Source organism: Peromyscus eremicus, chromosome 8a (genome assembly GCF_949786415.1).
Source record: "Peromyscus eremicus chromosome 8a, PerEre_H2_v1, whole genome shotgun sequence".
NCBI classification, from domain to species: domain Eukaryota; kingdom Metazoa; phylum Chordata; class Mammalia; order Rodentia; family Cricetidae; genus Peromyscus; species Peromyscus eremicus.
In genome coordinates, this window is record NC_081423.1 from 56,271,677 (window position 1) to 56,288,979 (window position 17,303).

General features: G+C 45.0%; 1 protein-coding gene across 1 annotated transcript in view; it reads left to right on the top strand.

Moving 5' to 3' along the window:
* Positions 1–17,303, top strand: part of Ankfy1 (ankyrin repeat and FYVE domain containing 1) — a 66,070-nt gene that overhangs the window by 45,942 nt on the left and 2,825 nt on the right. Inside the window, exons 12-23 of the mRNA XM_059271138.1 lie at positions 3,202–3,430; positions 3,950–4,048; positions 4,609–4,762; positions 5,584–5,752; positions 7,053–7,171; positions 7,955–8,111; positions 9,295–9,495; positions 11,061–11,237; positions 12,250–12,397; positions 13,469–13,559; positions 13,814–13,938; positions 15,064–15,210. Coding sequence (XP_059127121.1) covers positions 3,202–3,430; positions 3,950–4,048; positions 4,609–4,762; positions 5,584–5,752; positions 7,053–7,171; positions 7,955–8,111; positions 9,295–9,495; positions 11,061–11,237; positions 12,250–12,397; positions 13,469–13,559; positions 13,814–13,938; positions 15,064–15,210 — 1,816 coding nt within the window. The remainder of the gene's footprint in view (positions 1–3,201; positions 3,431–3,949; positions 4,049–4,608; positions 4,763–5,583; positions 5,753–7,052; positions 7,172–7,954; positions 8,112–9,294; positions 9,496–11,060; positions 11,238–12,249; positions 12,398–13,468; positions 13,560–13,813; positions 13,939–15,063; positions 15,211–17,303) is intronic.

Consider the following 17,303-nt stretch of genomic DNA (forward strand, 5'->3'; position numbering starts at 1 on the left):
CTATCCAGTGTGTGCCTGGTGCACATGCTGCCTGCCTGTCTGTCCCTTAGCAGTTCTCTCCTAAGAGGGACTGACTCAGTATCAGTGCTTATCCTCATTGTCACAGTGCCTGTCTCTTGTCATTACCTTCACACATCATAGACCGTGCATCCTCACAGGAAGAGGGAGTATGGAACAGAAGACATTTGGAAAGGCCGCATTCACATGACTTTATTTGAGTATATTTTTGTAATTGTTTTATCTTATTGTTGCTAATCCCCTTTCTGTGCCTAAATAATAAACTAAATGTTATCATAAGTACTTCATTAGGAAAAAATAGACATAGGGCTTGGTATTCCCCATGGTTTCAGACATCTCTGGAGTGTCAAAGATTCTCTTTCCTGTAATCAGGGCAGTCACTGTTAGGTCAGCAGTAGATCTTTGGGGTTGGATAGTCCTGAGTTTACCAGCTTTCTCACCTCCCGCCTTATTCTTAAGACAATGTACTTTCTGAGCTCCAGCATCAACAGCTGTAAAATGGAGTTCATTTTGATGTCATAGGGAATGTGTAAGATGAAAAGAAATAGGGACTGGAGAGACAACAACTCTGATTAATAGTGCCACCTGCTCTTCTAGAGGACTTGAGCTTGGTCTCCAGCACTCACTGGACAGGTTCACAACTACCTGTGACTCCAACTCTAGGGGCATCTTACACCTGGCCTCTGCAGACACCTGCACTCAATTGCATACACCCACACACAAGTGTGCACAATTAAATATAAAATCTATTTTAAAAAGGAATGCCGGGCTGGGCGGTGGTGGCGCACGCCTTTAATCCCAGCACTCGGGAGGCAGAGCCAAGCGGATCTCTGTGAGTCGAGGCCAGCCTGGTCTACAGAGCAAGATCTAGGACAAGCTCCAAAGCTACACAGAGAAACCCTGTCTTGAAAACAACAACAAAAAAAAGTAAAGGATCTTGGGGTTGGAGGGATGGCTCAGTGGTTAAGAGTACTGGCTGCTCTTCCAGAGGACCCAGGTTCAATTCTCAACACCCATATGGCAGCTCAGAACTCCATTCCCAGGGGACCTGATAACCCTGTTCTGGCCTCTCTGGGCTCTGTGCACCAGAGATATACCAGAATATATTGGGAGTCTAGGGGAGAGGGCAGTGCCATCTTTCTGCCCATGAAATCTACCCATGTATATGCACATGTGGCCAAAGATTTTTTAAAATGATTTTTAATCATGTGTGTGTTTTGTATCTCATGTGGGTATATGCATATGTGTATAGATGCCCAAGGAAGTTAGCAGTGTTGGTTCCCCTGGATCTAGAATTACAAGAAGTTGTAAGTTGCCTGACGTGTGCCAGGATTAAATTCTGGTTCTTTGGAAGAGCTATCCATGCTCTAAACCACTAAGCCTTCTTTCCAGCCCTGCATTACTCATTCTTAGTAAGACAGGCACTCTGTCTCCTAACTTTCAACAGTCCTCCCAGGAGCCCACAGTGTATGGCAGCTCTTGAATGCAGTTCATGGCAAAACCTTAGGAAGCCTACCATGGAAAGGCACAGTGAACCTGACATGAGAGCAAGTGAAAGCAACACTGACGGGCCTGGGTGCTCACTTAGGTGTTTGGCCTTTATCTCGTCCAAGGATGATCCATAGTAGGAAAGGTTTGGGGTAGAAGAGTGGTACAATCATTAGAGACTCAGAAGAGCTACCTGGGTTGGCTAGCATGGTGCGCATTTCAGTGAGTCAAGGCTGGAGCCAGGCTGGAGTTGCCTAGATAATCAGTGACCTGTCCTGACCTCTCACTTGCAAGTCGACAGGTTTCAAAGGAGTAATACCAACGGGTTTATACCTTCTTAGGACTCTCAGGAAGAAGGCAAGAGAATTTAAAGTGTTTTTGATGGACCTATGAATAAAAGGGAGCTGACCAAGAGGAACAACTGGTGTGGGGGAATAAATTCCATTGCAACCATAATCTTTAAAGCCTTGGAGGCAAAGAGATAGGCTGAAGACCTGGTTGTAGGCCCTGGTGAAAGTCACAGGAGTAGAGGGATGTGGTTTAGTTGATAGAGTGCTTGCCTAGTATACATGAATCCTTAGGTTTGATTCTCGGCACTTCATAAACCAGATGTGGTTGTGCATGCCTGAAATATTAGACTCAGAAGTTGAAGACAGGAGGATCAGGAGTTCAGAGTCTTCCTCTGCTACATAATGAATTTGAAGTCAGTCTGGGATGCACAACACCATGTCTCAAAAACAAACAAACAAACAAAAAAGGAAAAGCAAAAGAAAAACCCAGGAATAGACAAGGCCACTGATGAACATGTGTAAGGAGAGGGGCTGAGCAGGAGGATAGGCCTGGTTGGTATATATGGGGCTAGGGAGTAAAAGCACCCGGTCCATCCTTTTGATGGTTCCACTTCTTTGGGTAAAACACATTCAGTCATGTGTTTACATATATCATAAACATACATATACACAGATATGAATAAGTATGTGTGTGTTTTCTTGTAATGTTTAGTCACTGAAGAAAAACATGAAATTCATATTAGCTCCTTTAGAGGAAGAGAATTGTGTGCTAGAGGTCAGGAGGGAGGCAAGACCTGAAGTGTTCTCATATCTTTTGAGTACCAAGTCTGGTATCTGTACCACCATTAAAACGTCGTTAGTGGTGCTCCTCCCTTGCAGCCCGCCCACTCTCAGGAGTTCTCTCTCACCTGTTCCTTCTTAATCCATGTCGGTTCTAAAGAAAATGCCTTTAGTTTTTAAAGTTGGGGAAGGAAGTCTTGATCAGAGTTCACAGTGAGGTTATGTGAGCAGATTAAAGCAACACGTGCTAGTCAAAGAGCTAGCCCTGCTTCCCTCTGGCCACGGGGCTGCTGTTTTCTGCCTGGTAGTTGTCGGCTATTGTTGTTTTATAGAGAAACAGATTCTTTGCATAATTAGGAAAAAATGTGAGAACAAAGTCAAGGGATAACCAAGGTGGTCCTGGGAGAAAAAAGACAGAAAGATGCTTGGGAAGACACTAAACAAACTGAAAGTTGATGGTGCTGAGGGAGTGGAGTCAGCCTCATGAGGTCAGCTGGTGACAGGAGAAACCCAGGGCTGGGGCTGGCAGTGTGGCCTGAGTTTTGGTACTTGTACTTTCCGTATCCCTTTGTGACAGGAACTCCCAACTCCCTTTCATGGTGATTTGGGTTTTTGTTTTATTCAGGGAGAAACTCCTTTGCATACAGCTTGTCGGCATGGCCTGGCCAACCTTACAGCAGAGCTCCTGCAGCAAGGTGCCAATCCAAACCTGCAGACAGAGGAGGCGCTGCCTGTGTCTAAAGAGACTCCGGTCCTAATGGGTTCTGCAGATGGCATCTACCTGCAGACACCGTTGCACATGGCAATTGCCTATAACCATCCAGATGTGGTGTCTGTCATCCTGGAGCAGAAAGGTAGGTGGTTGAGCAGATGCCCATTGTTGTGAGCTGTGGAAAGTAGTGGTTTGGGCAGCTGATTTCAGAGGTTGCTGTTTCCCTTTGTGAGTCTTATACAGCTGTTTCTGTAGTTCTCACAATGCAGTCTCTGCAGTGGAGTCTGTTTTCGTTGTATGGGTAATGTGGAAGTTTTAAGAAAATTAATTTACCTTTAAATTTTTGCTCCCTTTGAAAAGCAATTAATTCTGGCCAGCCAATTAGTTTATAACTGAGTCTTATCCTCTTGAATATCTTAAATGTAATCTCAGGAGCCAGGTGTGGTGGCTCATGCTCGTAATCCCAGCAGTCAGGAATCAGACAGGAAGATCGCCAGAAATTTGAGGCCAATCAGGGCTACCAGTGAGACCCCGTTTTCCTCCTCACCTCCACCTTGATCAAAAAAAAAAGAAAGAAACAAACAAACAAACAAAAAATGATTCTGTCATCCACAGGATGGTGAAATCAAGTTAAGTTTCTTTTCCTTTTAAAAATATTTAGCCAATGCTCTTCATGCCACCAACAACTTACAAATTATTCCGGACTTCAGCCTCAAGGATTCCAGAGACCAAACTGTGCTAGGCCTAGCGTTATGGACTGGTAAGTTATGTCAAAGGCTGTTGATTCTCAGATAGGAGATGAGTAGGTGGGTAGACTAGAGGAGGGCAGGAGGAAGTGGTGGGTAGACTAGAGGGGCAGGAGGAAGTGGTGGGTAGACTAGAGGGGCAGGAGGAAGTGGTGGGTAGACTAGAGGGAGCAGGAGGAAGTGGCAGGTAGACTAGAGGGGGCAGGAGGAAGTGGTGGGTAGACTAGAGGAGGGCAGGAGGAAGTGGTGGGTAGACTAGAGGAGGGCAGGAGGAAGTGGCGGGTAGACTAGAGGGGCAGGAGGAAGTGGCGGGTAGACTAGAGGAGGGCAGGAGGAAGTGGCGGGTAGACTAGAGGGGGCAGGAGGAAGTGGCGGGTAGACTAGAGGGGGCAGGAGGAAGTAGTGGGTAGACTAGAGGGGGCAGGAGGAAGTGGCAGGGCTAATGATTTTGTTGTAAAATAACTTTTTGCCTGTTATGTTCACTGAAAACTTACTGCCTTTGAGAAGCTTGTCTGTCTGTTATCAGGGCCGTGGGAAAAGCCAAGTGCATGACTTGGGCATGTTTATTTCCCAGGCATGCACACAATCGCTGCCCAGCTTCTGGGCTCTGGAGCATCTATCAATGACACCATGTCAGATGGGCAGACTTTGCTGCACATGGCCATACGGAGGCAGGACAGTAAGAGTGCACTCTTCCTCCTGGAGCACCAAGCCGATATAAACGTCAGGTGGGAGGAAGTAGCATGCTCTCTGTAACTCCAGGTCATTTGTAATTGAGATGCTTCAAAATCAGAGCCTGGCTTTTAGATTGGATTGTTTTGTTTTTTTAATTCCTTGTGGCTCTCAGAATGTGTAAATAGAGTCAGGCCTGGGTGGTGCATACCTATAATTCCAACTGCTTAGGAGACAAGGCAAGAGGCTAGTTTAAGGCCTACTTGAGCAAGTTAGAAAGACTGTCTCAAAATGAAAAATTTCAGAAGGGCTAGGAAGTAAGCATGTGGCACACACCCTTAATCCCAGTACTTGAGAGTACAAAGCAGGCAGATCTTAGTGACTTGAAGGCTAGCCTGGTCTCCCCAGTGAGACCCTGCTCCTAAAAACAAAACATAAAAGAGTAGAGTGCAGCACTCTGGTAGAGAGCTTGCCTAAAGTACTTGACTCCTATCCAGGATCTCCAAACAGTCTTGTGTATCCTAGGCTTCCAGCTCTCTGTAGCTGAGTATGACCTTAAATTTCTGATCCTCCTCCCCACCTCTCCCAAGTGCTAGGATTGCAGGCATGTGTGCTGGGAATCAAGGCCAGGGCTTCATGAATGCTGGACAAACATTCCTACAACCAAGTATATCTCCAGCCCTATTTGTTTGCTTTTTGACTACAATATCGAGAAGTGGCTGGGTTTTCTTTAAAGGTGGGAAAGAAAGATACAGCTATTTTAGAGTAAATGTAAGAGATCCAGTGGCAGCTAGGCTTTGGAAAACCTGGATAGTGATGTTTTCTTTGGCTGCCTTTACAAGCATTGGTTTTGATTGTGATGGTTATGTCTTGCTAGGACTCAGGATGGGGAGACTGCCCTTCAGCTGGCTATCAAAAATCAGCTTCCACTAGTAGTTGATGCCATATGTACTCGAGGAGCTGACATGTCTGTGCCAGATGAAAAAGGGAACCCACCACTGTGGCTTGCCTTGGCAAGTAATCTGGAAGACATCGCTTCCACTCTGGTGAGTCATGCATAACAGAGCCTGTGCTCACAGATGAGGATATGTTGTGTCGAAGATGGATTTGATGCCTGTCGTCATAGAAGCAAGAGGTCAGCCAAGTAACAAGCAGGTCAAGGACAAACAGTGGAAAATCACATGAACAAGTCCAAGATTATAGGTCTGGAGAGATGATTTAAGAGTATTTGTTCTCACAGAGGATCCAGATTTCACTTCCAGCACCCACATGATAGTTCACAATCATAACTCCAGTTCAGGGAATGTGATGCCCTCTTCTGACATCAGCAGGCACCAGGCATGCATGTGGTACACAATCATACATGTGGGGAAAAAAACCACTCATATGCATAAAAATAAAACAAGTTTAACAAGGTCTAAGGCTCAGCCAGGCATGGTTGCGTTCACTTTCTCAGCACTGGGTAGGTAAGGCTGTGCATCTCTGAGAGTACAAGGTCAGCCTCAGCTACAAAGCAGGTTCCAGACTATGCAGTGAGACCCTGTCTGGGGCGGGAGGGAGGGTAGTACTTGGTGCTGGCTAGTACTTCTATCTGGGCTGTCTTAAGAGACAACCACAAAGGAGTGCTCGAGTGGAAAGATTGCCTCAGGCATCTCCTGGTGGGGCTGATTTGATGCTGTGACTATCAGCATATTACTAAATTCCCAAATCTCAGGTTTGTCTATATGTTGACAAGACAGATCTAAGAAGTGAGGTAAGCCTGGAGTCTGAGGGCCTGCATAATGACATGGAGGTATGTTGTACCTGAGGATTTTATCAACTGTTTTGAGGGATTACCTATTAATTACAGGTGTGTGTTGCTAGGGGACTTTTTAATAGAACACAACTGTAGAGTACTAATGTGTACTTCTGAAAACATGCTCCTAGGACGCAGTTTAAGATTTTGCACAGAGCAGCTTATATTTAATTATAATTTTTTAATGTGTATGATGTTTTGCCTGCATATATGTCTGTGCACCATGTGCATGCCTAGTGCTCATGGAGGCCCGAAAAGGGCATCAGATCCCCTGGAATTGGAGTTACAGATGGTTGTAAGCCACTGTGTGGGGACTGGAAATCAAACCTGTATCCTCTAGAAGAGCATCCAGTGCTCCTAACCAATGAGCCAGCTCCCAAAGAGCAGATTTTAGTCAGTGTTTATAAGACTAATGAATGGTTATGATTGATAAAATCATCAGTTACTTGTTGACTATGTCTTATCTGAAAAGTAATACACATATTGCTCAGAGTTGAAATTAACATTTTTACTTTTGCTCGACAATGTGAGAAAACTGTGTTTCTCTGCAGGTCAGACATGGCTGTGATGCCACGTGCTGGGGCCCAGGACCCAGTGGGTGTCTTCAGACACTTCTGCACAGAGCCATTGATGAAAACAATGAGTCCACTGCCTGCTTTCTTATTCGAAGGTCTGAGAAGCCCAAGTCTCTCTCTCTCACTCTGCTTACTGCCAACCGCCTCTTCCTCATGTTAAGTCACGTGCATGTAGTTGGCCTTGACTTTCATAATTAAGATTATCAAGGGGCAACTGTTCTGTCATGTCAAGTCAGCTAAGAATCAAGCTAGCTGCGGAGGAGGGAGGGGCTCACATGCCTGGATCAAAACCATCTTCTGCTTTGTTGATTGCATTGACCCCTTTTACCTTCAGACCAGTTCCTGCTGTGGAGTCGAGGCTAGCTTGGAGGAGACCATATGGGCTCATCTGGGCCCCACCACAGCACAGGAACTGGAAAAGCTTGTAGCCCACCGGGCAGCAGTGGTGCATGCCTGTAATCCCAGCCCTCAGGAGGCAGAGGCAGATGGATCTCTATGAGTTCGAGGTCAGCCTGGTCTACAAAGCGAGATCCAGGGCAGGCACCAAAACTACATGAAGAAAACCCTGTCTCGAGAAAAAAAAAAAAAAAAAAAAAGCAAGGTTAATTTGGGAAACTTTGCAAATAGTGTTCCTCAACATTTAAATATGTGCATATCCTTAGGAAGTCTACAACAGTTCTGATTCCCAGGTTGTCCCTAAGACCAATTGCAAGAGAGGCTATGGCAGTGGCACCCAGGCTCTCGAACTTGATGCCAAGGATCAGGGCTAGCAGAATGTGGCAGCGATGGCTTTGTTGTTAGTGGGTAAAGCTGCTGCTCTCTAGCACATGCTGCTAGGCCAGGTGGATGGATGGTGACTCTCTATTTCCCTATTTTAGTGGCTGTGATGCGAATAGTCCCAGACAACCAGGTACTGATGGAGAAGGAGAAGAGGAGGCAAGAGATGGGCAGACCCCCCTGCATTTGGCAGCCTCATGGGGTCTGGAAGAGACAGTTCAGTGTCTTTTGGAATTCGGTGCCAATGTCAATGCACAGGTATATAGTTTTTCTTTTCTGGGGAGGTAAACTTAAAGGAATCTTCTCTTGTGACAAAGGACCTTGTACATTCTCCAATTCTAGACTTCTGTTTTACCAATTGGGCTTTATTATGACAGATAGTGACCTTGAGTCATGTAGGCTGTCTGGTAATTGAATTGATTTCAGGTTAATTCTCTGTGCCTTGCTTTTCAGCATAAAGAAGGTTGTTTGATCTGTCGTACCTTCTTCTTAGTTCCCTTAAAGATTTCCACACAAAATCGGGTTAGTCTCACACTGAGGACTAAGGACTGTATTTAAGACTGTGTCCCATTAATTAGCTCACTGATGCTCTTCAGCGTTCAGACCTGTGGAGAGAGTATCTTTGTGAGCTTCTGTCTGTCTGTCTGTCTGTTAGCAGACAAGAGGACAACCTTGGGTGTTTTTATTCAGGCACTGTCCAACTAATAGATTTTTTAAGATTATTTACTTTTATGTGTATGAGTGTTTTGCCTGCATGTATGTAAAAGTGTACTATGTGTGTGCCTGGTGCCAGAAGAGACCAGAAAAGGGCACTACACCCCCTGAAACTGGAGTTACAGGCAGTTGTAAGCCTTCATATAGGTACTGGAAGCTGGGGTCCTCTGAAAGAGCAGGAGCAGCCAGTGTTCTTAAATGCTGAGCCATCTCCCCAGCCCCAGCGTCCACCTTATTTTAAGACAGGGTCTCCAGTTGGTCTAAGACTGGACAGCTAGGCTGGCTGGCCAGTAAGCCACAGAATCTGCCTGTCTTCTCCAACACTGGAATTACAAGCCCATGCTCTGTACATGGGTCTGAGGATCAAGCCCCAGTTGTCACGTTTGTGAAGCAAATCCTTTACTGCCTGAGCCGGCTCCTCAGCTCTAGAACACTGTATATTTACAGCCGATGCTTCATCAGCAGAGAGTTGTGGAATGGAGAGCTGAGGATGAACCAATGTGTTAGTGCTGGGCTCTTGCTACCACTGGGGCAGTGTGGTCACTGGAACTGTGAGAAGTGTGGTGGAGAGAAGCTGCCAGTCATCTTTATGTTTTACCTCTTTAAAAACTGATTTCAAACACAGGGTCTCATAACTGAAATTTATTTTAAAAGTTGCCTCCCTTGATATTGTTCCTGAGTTTTATCTTTCCATTAGCCATGGGAGTTTGTCTCTTTATCTCCGTAGGATGCAGAAGGAAGAACACCTATCCATGTAGCCATCAGCAACCAGCATAGCGTCATCATTCAGCTGTTGATTTCTCACCCTAACATTGAGTTGAGTGTACGAGACAGACAAGGGCTGACCCCTTTCGCCTGCGCCATGACTTACAAGAACAATAAGGCAGCTGAGGCCATTCTAAAGCGAGAGTCTGGGGCTGCTGAGCAGGTCAGTGACTAGCCACCACCATTCGCCACAGCAGAACTTCTCATATGGAGACTAGCCAGAAGCCACTAACTAAGTAGGTCCCTTCTACACAAAGACACTTGTTTTAAAATTCACTTCCCCCTTTTCTGAAAATGTAGCTGTTCCAGTGTCTGTGTCTGGTGGCTGAGGGCTGACCTGGTGATATGGACAAGGCTGGGGAAGGGAGCTTACTTGAGGGCCTGGCATTAGAGTTCTGTGGGTATGCAGCTGAGCTCACTCTCTGCATTTGCTGGATGCTCTAATAATTAATGCCTCTAAAATACTAACAAACACTGAATATGAGGTACTTGTGTTGTTGGTCAACCTTTTGAGTGTTTTAAAGGCATTGTTACTGAGCGTATGCATTTCCCTGGTTCTTTGCCATTTCTTTATCATTTCCTAAATCCTGGTTACAACTTGTTTACCTACAACAGTGGGTGGGAAATGATAATATGATTTGATGTGTAGTGAAAGCTGGAATACGTTTGTCTGGTCAGTCCCACAGAAACCTGATTCCAGCCAGCTTGTAGAATTTTGCCAAGACTTAGAAGTAGCCATTTATGGCCAGGCGGCGGTGGCACACGCCTTTAATCCCAGCACTCAGGAGGCAGAGCCAGGTGGATCTCTGTAGTTCGAGGCCAGCCTGGTCTACAGACAGAGATCCAGGACAGGCACTAAAACTACACAGAGAAACCCTGTCTCGAAAAAACAAAACAAACAAAAAAAACAACAAAAAAGAAGTAGCCATTTATGATGATGAACAGAGACATGAGACCTGAATGAAATGCAGTCCTGGTACAAAGATGACTGCTTTCTTAGCACAAGCTTTGATACCTTGCCTTTATTATTTTCCTACGTGTGACTGGATATATAGCTTTTAACTTTGCCCATGCTCAGACTGAGTATAAGATAGTCATGAATGGGGTTCTCCATCTAGAATGAAACTGGTACTATTTATTGATCTGAGTCCTGTGCAGATTTTATTTACCCCAGCACACACAGTCGACATGTATGGGGTTGGGGGTGGGGGTAATGCAGAGTGTGGAGTGTGTTGTCCTCCCTTGAACACTTGTACTAATGTATTGATGATTTTCTCTAACTACAGTATATGGTAGGGTTTGATTTGAGGAAGGTGTTCTGGCTACTTCATATCAGCTTGTCTGGGATCTGCCTCCCATTGTGTGTTACTCTAAAGCTTAAGGAAATTTCTGATGCCTGTTTGGCTACTCAGGGAGTGAGATGGGTATCTGGTTTGGTCAAAGCAGAAGCCGTGCAGCTAATCATTAGCTCCTCAAGTGCCTGTCTTTCAGTTTGTCCAGCTCCTACTGTAAGGGTGCCAGGGCAGTGGCTCCCTTCTCTTGACCACATGCATGTGTGTACATGGTTGTGTTGGGGGTGGGGTGGCATTTTCTGTTGGAGCTCTGGAACTGAGGAAGGATGTTCCATGACCTCCCCAGTGACCCACTCAGCTTGTGGGCATGCAAGAGGATCCCACTCTTTAAGGGGAGCTGGCTAATAGTGTGGTTCTTACTTGTTTGTTGTTACAGGTAGATAATAAAGGTCGGAATTTTCTTCACGTGGCAGTTCAGAACTCTGACATCGAAAGTGTCTTGTTCCTGATCAGTGTCCAGGCCAATGTGAACTCCAGAGTCCAGGATGCTTCCAAGTTGACCCCACTGCACCTTGCTGTTCAAGCAGGCTCAGAGATCATTGTCCGAAATCTGGTAAGCAACAGAGCAACATGTGAAGCCAAGCATGCTTCAGGGTATGTGCAGAATTTGTCCTTGGAGCTGTTGTGAATGAAAGGCATAAATCTGGGCAACTAAACCAGGAAGACAGATGTATCAAGAGGTTGCAGGTCCCAAGTGCCCTAGTACACATGCTAGAAGTAGACGTAGAGATGCTGGACTCAGGCCTTGAGGGCCAAGGAGGATTTGACAGACAACAGAAAAAGACTAGAGGTCAGCAGTGTTGTCTGCCTACTATCAGGCTCTCAGCTAAGACTTTTCCCCTCCCTCCCTTACTTTCTGTGTTTGTCCTTTTTTTTTTTTCCCTCACCCTGCTAACCTGGATGACCTGGAACTCTATGCAGATCAATCTGACCTCAGACTAACAGAGATCCACCTGCCTCTGTCTCTGCCTGCCTCCCAAGTTCCACCATTCCCAGATTAGCTAAGACTTTTAAATGAGCTGTCTTTTAATTCTCAGAACTCCAGAAGGAAAACTTTATACATGTGCAATAAAGAGAGTAGGTTAAAAAGAATCCCCCCAGGCTCTTCTATAGTAATTAATGTAACTAGACTTGCACTTAACTCAAAAGCCTGACTTTCCAGCACAGCATAATGTCAGAAAGGGAACAGGCCTGAAAAAGAAAGTGTATGTGGTTAGACAGAATGTATGTGGATATTTTATATAGAGGAATTTGTTTGAAATTTGAGAATTGTAAGCAGTGTGGACATTCCTGTATAATACAGAGAGTTTAATTTGCAGTTTTAGTGTACTAAAGTCTTAGAATTACTGTGTCCTAAGGGACAGCCATTGAACATACTGGTGGATTATTTGCCTTTGCCGCTGGTGTTTGCTTCAGTAGGAATTTCTGCAAGATCCTCTTGCATTCAAGCTCTGCCAGGAGGGTAGATTGTCAGTTTCTATAGATAAGAGAAGACCTGTAGACTTGGCCCTACTAATGGGACCTTGAACTGTGGGAGAGGCTGGTTGAGTAATCAACTTTAACAGCTTCTTGCAGGAGCCAAGGTGAATGAATTAACCAAGCATCGTCAGACCGCCCTCCATCTTGCTGCCCAGCAGGACCTGCCCACCATCTGCTCTGTCCTTCTAGAGAATGGAGTGGACTTTGCTGCTGTGGATGAGAATGGAAATAATGGTAATTGCTAGGCATCACATTATGTGCAGTGCTGTGTGCTTGGGCAGTCCTGCTCTACAGTGGAGTTGCAATGCACCCTTGGGTCTGTTCCCCCTCAGGAAGGTTCACTTAAATACAGGAACAGAGCTCTGGACAGGTCCTGCCACTGAACAGCTTCCCAATTTGATCGTAACCCTGGTAGTCTAAACTATTTAGTTTTCAGTTGCATTTTTAAAAATCATTTAAAAGTAGGTCTGTGTAGGGGAATGTACACGTGAGTGCCAGTGTCCTCAGAGGCCAGAGGTGTTGGATCCTTAGGAACTGGAGTTATAAACTATTGTGAGCTGCCTGGCTTGGGTGCTAGGAATTGAACTAAGGTCCTCTGCAAGAGCAGTGCATGCTCTGAACCATCTCTACAGCCCAGTGACTTTATTTTGTTTTTTATGTACGTTTCTAGAGGATAATTTACAGGAGTCAGTTCTGTCATACATGTGGATCCTGGGGATTAAATTTAGGTCTTCAGGCTTGTTGGCAAGTACCCACTGGTCAGTCTGACTGTCTGAGTTACTTTTCTACTGCTCTGACAATGCGCCATGACTATCATGGTAGGGAGCATGGCAGCAGGTAGGCCAGCATGGTGCTGCAGCAGTAGCTGACAGCTTCTGTCTCAGCCACAATCATGAGGCAGAGAGAGCGCTAACTGAGAATGGCGTGGGCTTTTGAAACCTCAAATCCCACCCTCAGTGACACACCTCCTCCAATAAGACCATGCCTCCTAATCCTTCCCAAACAGCTACACCAAATATACCAAATAGGGAATCATCAAATATATGATCCTATGGGGCCATTCTCATTCAAACAGTGAGAGACGGAAAGCAAACACAGAGACAGAAGCCATTAAGTCTCATCGGTGAAACCACCAGCATAGGAAGCAGAGCTTAAGACATTGCACTGATGACTTAGGGTGGGGTAGGGAGAGGATATGAAAGGATGGCTCTGTACTTGGCTTAGTGCATTTAGATGGGGTCGGGAGGAGACAGAGCTTTCTCTGTGTGCTTCTGGACTCGCACAGTAAGAGGATTTGCTCCCCAGCTCTTCATCTTGCGGTCATGCATGGTCGACTCAACAACATTCGAGCTCTTCTGACAGAGTGCACAGTGGATGCTGAAGCCTTTAATCTGAGGTGAGTGTGACTGGTCCAGGCATAGACTGGGTACCTGGTGGCCTAGCCTATTGCCCCCCCAAGCCCCAGGTGCACTGGAGTAGCTTTTGGTTCATGGTAATTTTGATTTTGTAATGACTACTTTTTAGAAATCTACTTTTGTCTGTTATATGTCCTTTAGATTTAGTTAAGATCACAGAGTTCGGAGTTCACACCTTCTTTGGAGTGACAGTTAAGACAGATACATGTCTAACCTTTGCAACTCGTTTTATCAGAGGCCAGTCACCACTACACATTCTGGGACAATATGGCAAAGAGAATGCAGCAGCCATCTTTGATCTCTTCTTAGAGTGCATGCCTGAATATCCTCTGGACAAACCAGATGCAGAAGGGAACACAGGTATGCAAATAAGGTGTCTGAATCTCAGCAACTGTGGAATGTCTCTACCATGGAATCAGGTGTCTGACATCTGAAGTGCTTCAGGTACTCCAGAACCTCATACCTGTGACCAGGCAGGCCTTTACAGTTGTAATTACCCTTATCTGCCTTTTACTCGGTTAACCAGGCCCCTTCCATGCTTCTGTTTGAGCAGAAATAAGATATAACCAAGACTCAGGGGCTCCAGGAAATATGCCTCAGTACCTGTGACATGCTTTGAAGAAGTGGCAAGTTCTACCTAGGTGCTTTCTTGACAAGGATAATAAGCAGGCCTCTCTAGTGTCTTACTTTTATGTTTTTGACATGCTTTTGCAATCAGTCTACTTAAGCTACTTGCCCAGGTTGTAGCTTAAGAGGCATGTAGGAAGAGACTTTATGTCCAGGGTTCTGATTCATGGAGACTTAGTTTCAAGTGTCTCTTTGTGTTATATTTTAGTAAGGTGATTGAGTAAATTCTTAGCCTTGTACCCATGTCCTCATTTGATGCTAGGATTAAGAGCCCTCATGTTACTGCATCATTTTGAGTTAAAAATTTAATCAAGTGTCAGCTTAAGGGAAGCCAAGGGAGCTGCTGCTAGTTGTAACTGTAGAGAAGAACAGAATAGTTAGATCAGAGCTTAGCTTCCTGCTGGGACAGCATTTCACAAAGAGTGGCTCCTTTGGATGGAAGAACATTCTAGAACATGTTCCTATACTAATTTTACTTCTCTGTATGTACTGAAATCACAAGTCTTTATATTTAGTTACATGGCAAATAGCTTTGTCTTTAGTGGTAAAAGCAGTGATTTTTGACTGGGGAAGCCAACTGAGAAAACTTCTTTTTTTTTTTTTCTTTTTCCCCCGTGTTGGCTCTCTACATTAGTTTTTTATTACAGACCTCAACTCTAGTATCACCTGGTTTCTGGCTGAACCCTTTTTTGGAAGACATACCAGATTCTGCATGGAGTTCTCACTAGCACTTCAAACTCTTCCATGTCTACAGACGACTAACAGTGTCCTGTCAGTGCTCTGCTCTGCCTGCCCTTCGGCACTGGCCAGCTGGACTGGTGGGCAACAGCCTTCCTTACCTGTGGTTTTGTTTTCCAGTGCTGCTCTTAGCATACATGAAAGGGAATGCCAACTTGTGCCGTGCCATCGTTCGGTCTGGGGCTCGCCTTGGGGTGAATAATAACCAAGGAGTCAACATTTTCAATTACCAGGTTGCCACTAAGCAGCTTCTGTTTAGATTATTAGGTAAGCAGCATACTTTCTATACTCTTCTGCAAGCACAGTTATAATGTTGATGTGTAGAAGTACTGGTGATCTTTAAATCTCTGTCTTTTGGGGGGTGGGGTGGTTTTTGAGACAGGGTTTCTCTGTGTAATAGTTCTGGCTGTCCCTGAACTCAGTTTGTTAGCCTCAAACTCACAGAGATCTGCCTGCCTCTGCTTCCCTAGTGCTGGGATTAAAGGCGTGTGCTACCACCACCCGGCTCTAAATCTCGTAATTTTCTCTGAGATCTGAACCTGCTGCTTCCAGGCACCATGTAAGGCTCTTTCTATGAAAGGGGAAGGGCCTCTTTCCAGAGTGCTTGCTGTGACAGCCCTATCGTTTTCCCATTTCCCCTAAACTTTGATGAAGCCCACAAGCTCTCAGCTGGTCATACTGACTATGCCTTTTGGCTGGTTTTATTTATTTAATAATTTTTAAAGACTTATTTTTTTGTATGAGTGTTCTGCTTGAATATATGTCTGTGCACCACATGCATGCTTGGTGCCTGTGCAGATCAGAAGAAGGCATCGGGTCCCTGGAACTGGAGTTAGTTGTGAGCCCCAATGTGGTACCACGGACGAAACCTGGATCATTTGCAAGAAAAACAAATGCTCTTAACTATTGAGCCATTTCTCCAGCCCTCAACTCTTTTTTTCTTGTGTGTTTTTATGCCTTTCTTTTGAGATAGTAGCAAGAATTAGAATATCCTAAGCTGGGTGTGGTGATGGCAAACATGGATTATCCCAGCAAGAAGTTCAAGAGATGAAAGCCAGGGGATGGAGAGACCTGGGTTCTGTTCCCACATGGGAATCCAGTGCTCTCTTCTGGCCTCAAGGGGCACTGCACACATGGTGTACATACATACATGTAGGCGAAACACCCATACGGATAAAATTAAATGTAATTTCAATTAAAAAAATTTGAGGCCGGGCGGTGGTGGCGCACGCCTTTAATCCCAGCACTCGGGAGGCAGAGCCAGGAGGATCTCTGTGAGTTCGAGGCCAGCCTGGGCTACCAAGTGAGTTCCAGGAGAGGCGCAAAGCTACACAGAGAAACCCTGTCTCGAAAAACCAAAAAAAAAAACCAAAAAAAAAAAAAAAAAAAACCAAAAAAAAAAAAATTTTGAAAGCCAAGGGCCATCAAATGGCTGTGTGGGTAAAGGTGCTGAGTTTAGCCCCCAGAATCCATGTAAAGGTGGAGGAGGGACTGATTCTACACAGTTGGCTCTTGACCTCCACAGGCAAGCTGTACTTGTATCGTACCCCACAGCTCCACTAATAAACAACTTTGAAATCTTTCACGGCCAATCTGAGCTACAGAGCAAGTCAGTGGGTGACATGTAATGACAAAGAGAATGAAAATAGCACCAAGAAAGGAAGGAGAGGGGACAGAAGGATGCTGGATGCATCGCCAGCTACAGTTAGTAGAACTAAGGTCTGGTGTTCTCCAGCACATTAGTGCTGCTATGCTAACAATTCCATATTTTATAAAGAACTAGAAAAAGGAATGCATGTGTTTCCAGCACAAAGAATGATAAAGCTTAAAGGAAAGGGGAAGGCTAATTATCTTGATTTGATCATCACATATTGGTACATCATCAGATCTTCATACCATATCTCAGAAATAAAATTTATCAAGTGTCAAATTAAAACTTTTCAGAGGGTCAGCAAGATGGCTCAGCAGGTAAAGTGTGTGCTGCACAAGCCTGATGACCTGGGTTCTATTCCTGAAACCCACATAAAGGTAGGAGAGAAATGACACCGCAAAGTTGTCCTCTGGCTGTCACCTACACACATGCACCCACACATATACTTTATTTTTAAAGATTTTCTTTTCTTTTTCTTTTCAATGGGGCTGGAGAGATGCCTTAGTGCTGGCTTCTCTTTGAAGAACCAGGTTCAATTTCCAGCATCTACGTGGTAGAGCACAGCCATTTGTAACTTCATTCCAAGGGATCTGACACTCATCTTCTGCCACCCTCTATGTATGCATATGGCAAAGACGTATATGCAGACAGAATGCCCATACGTGGAAAAAATAAAATGAGAAGTTTTTTTTCCTTTTTTTTTTTTTTT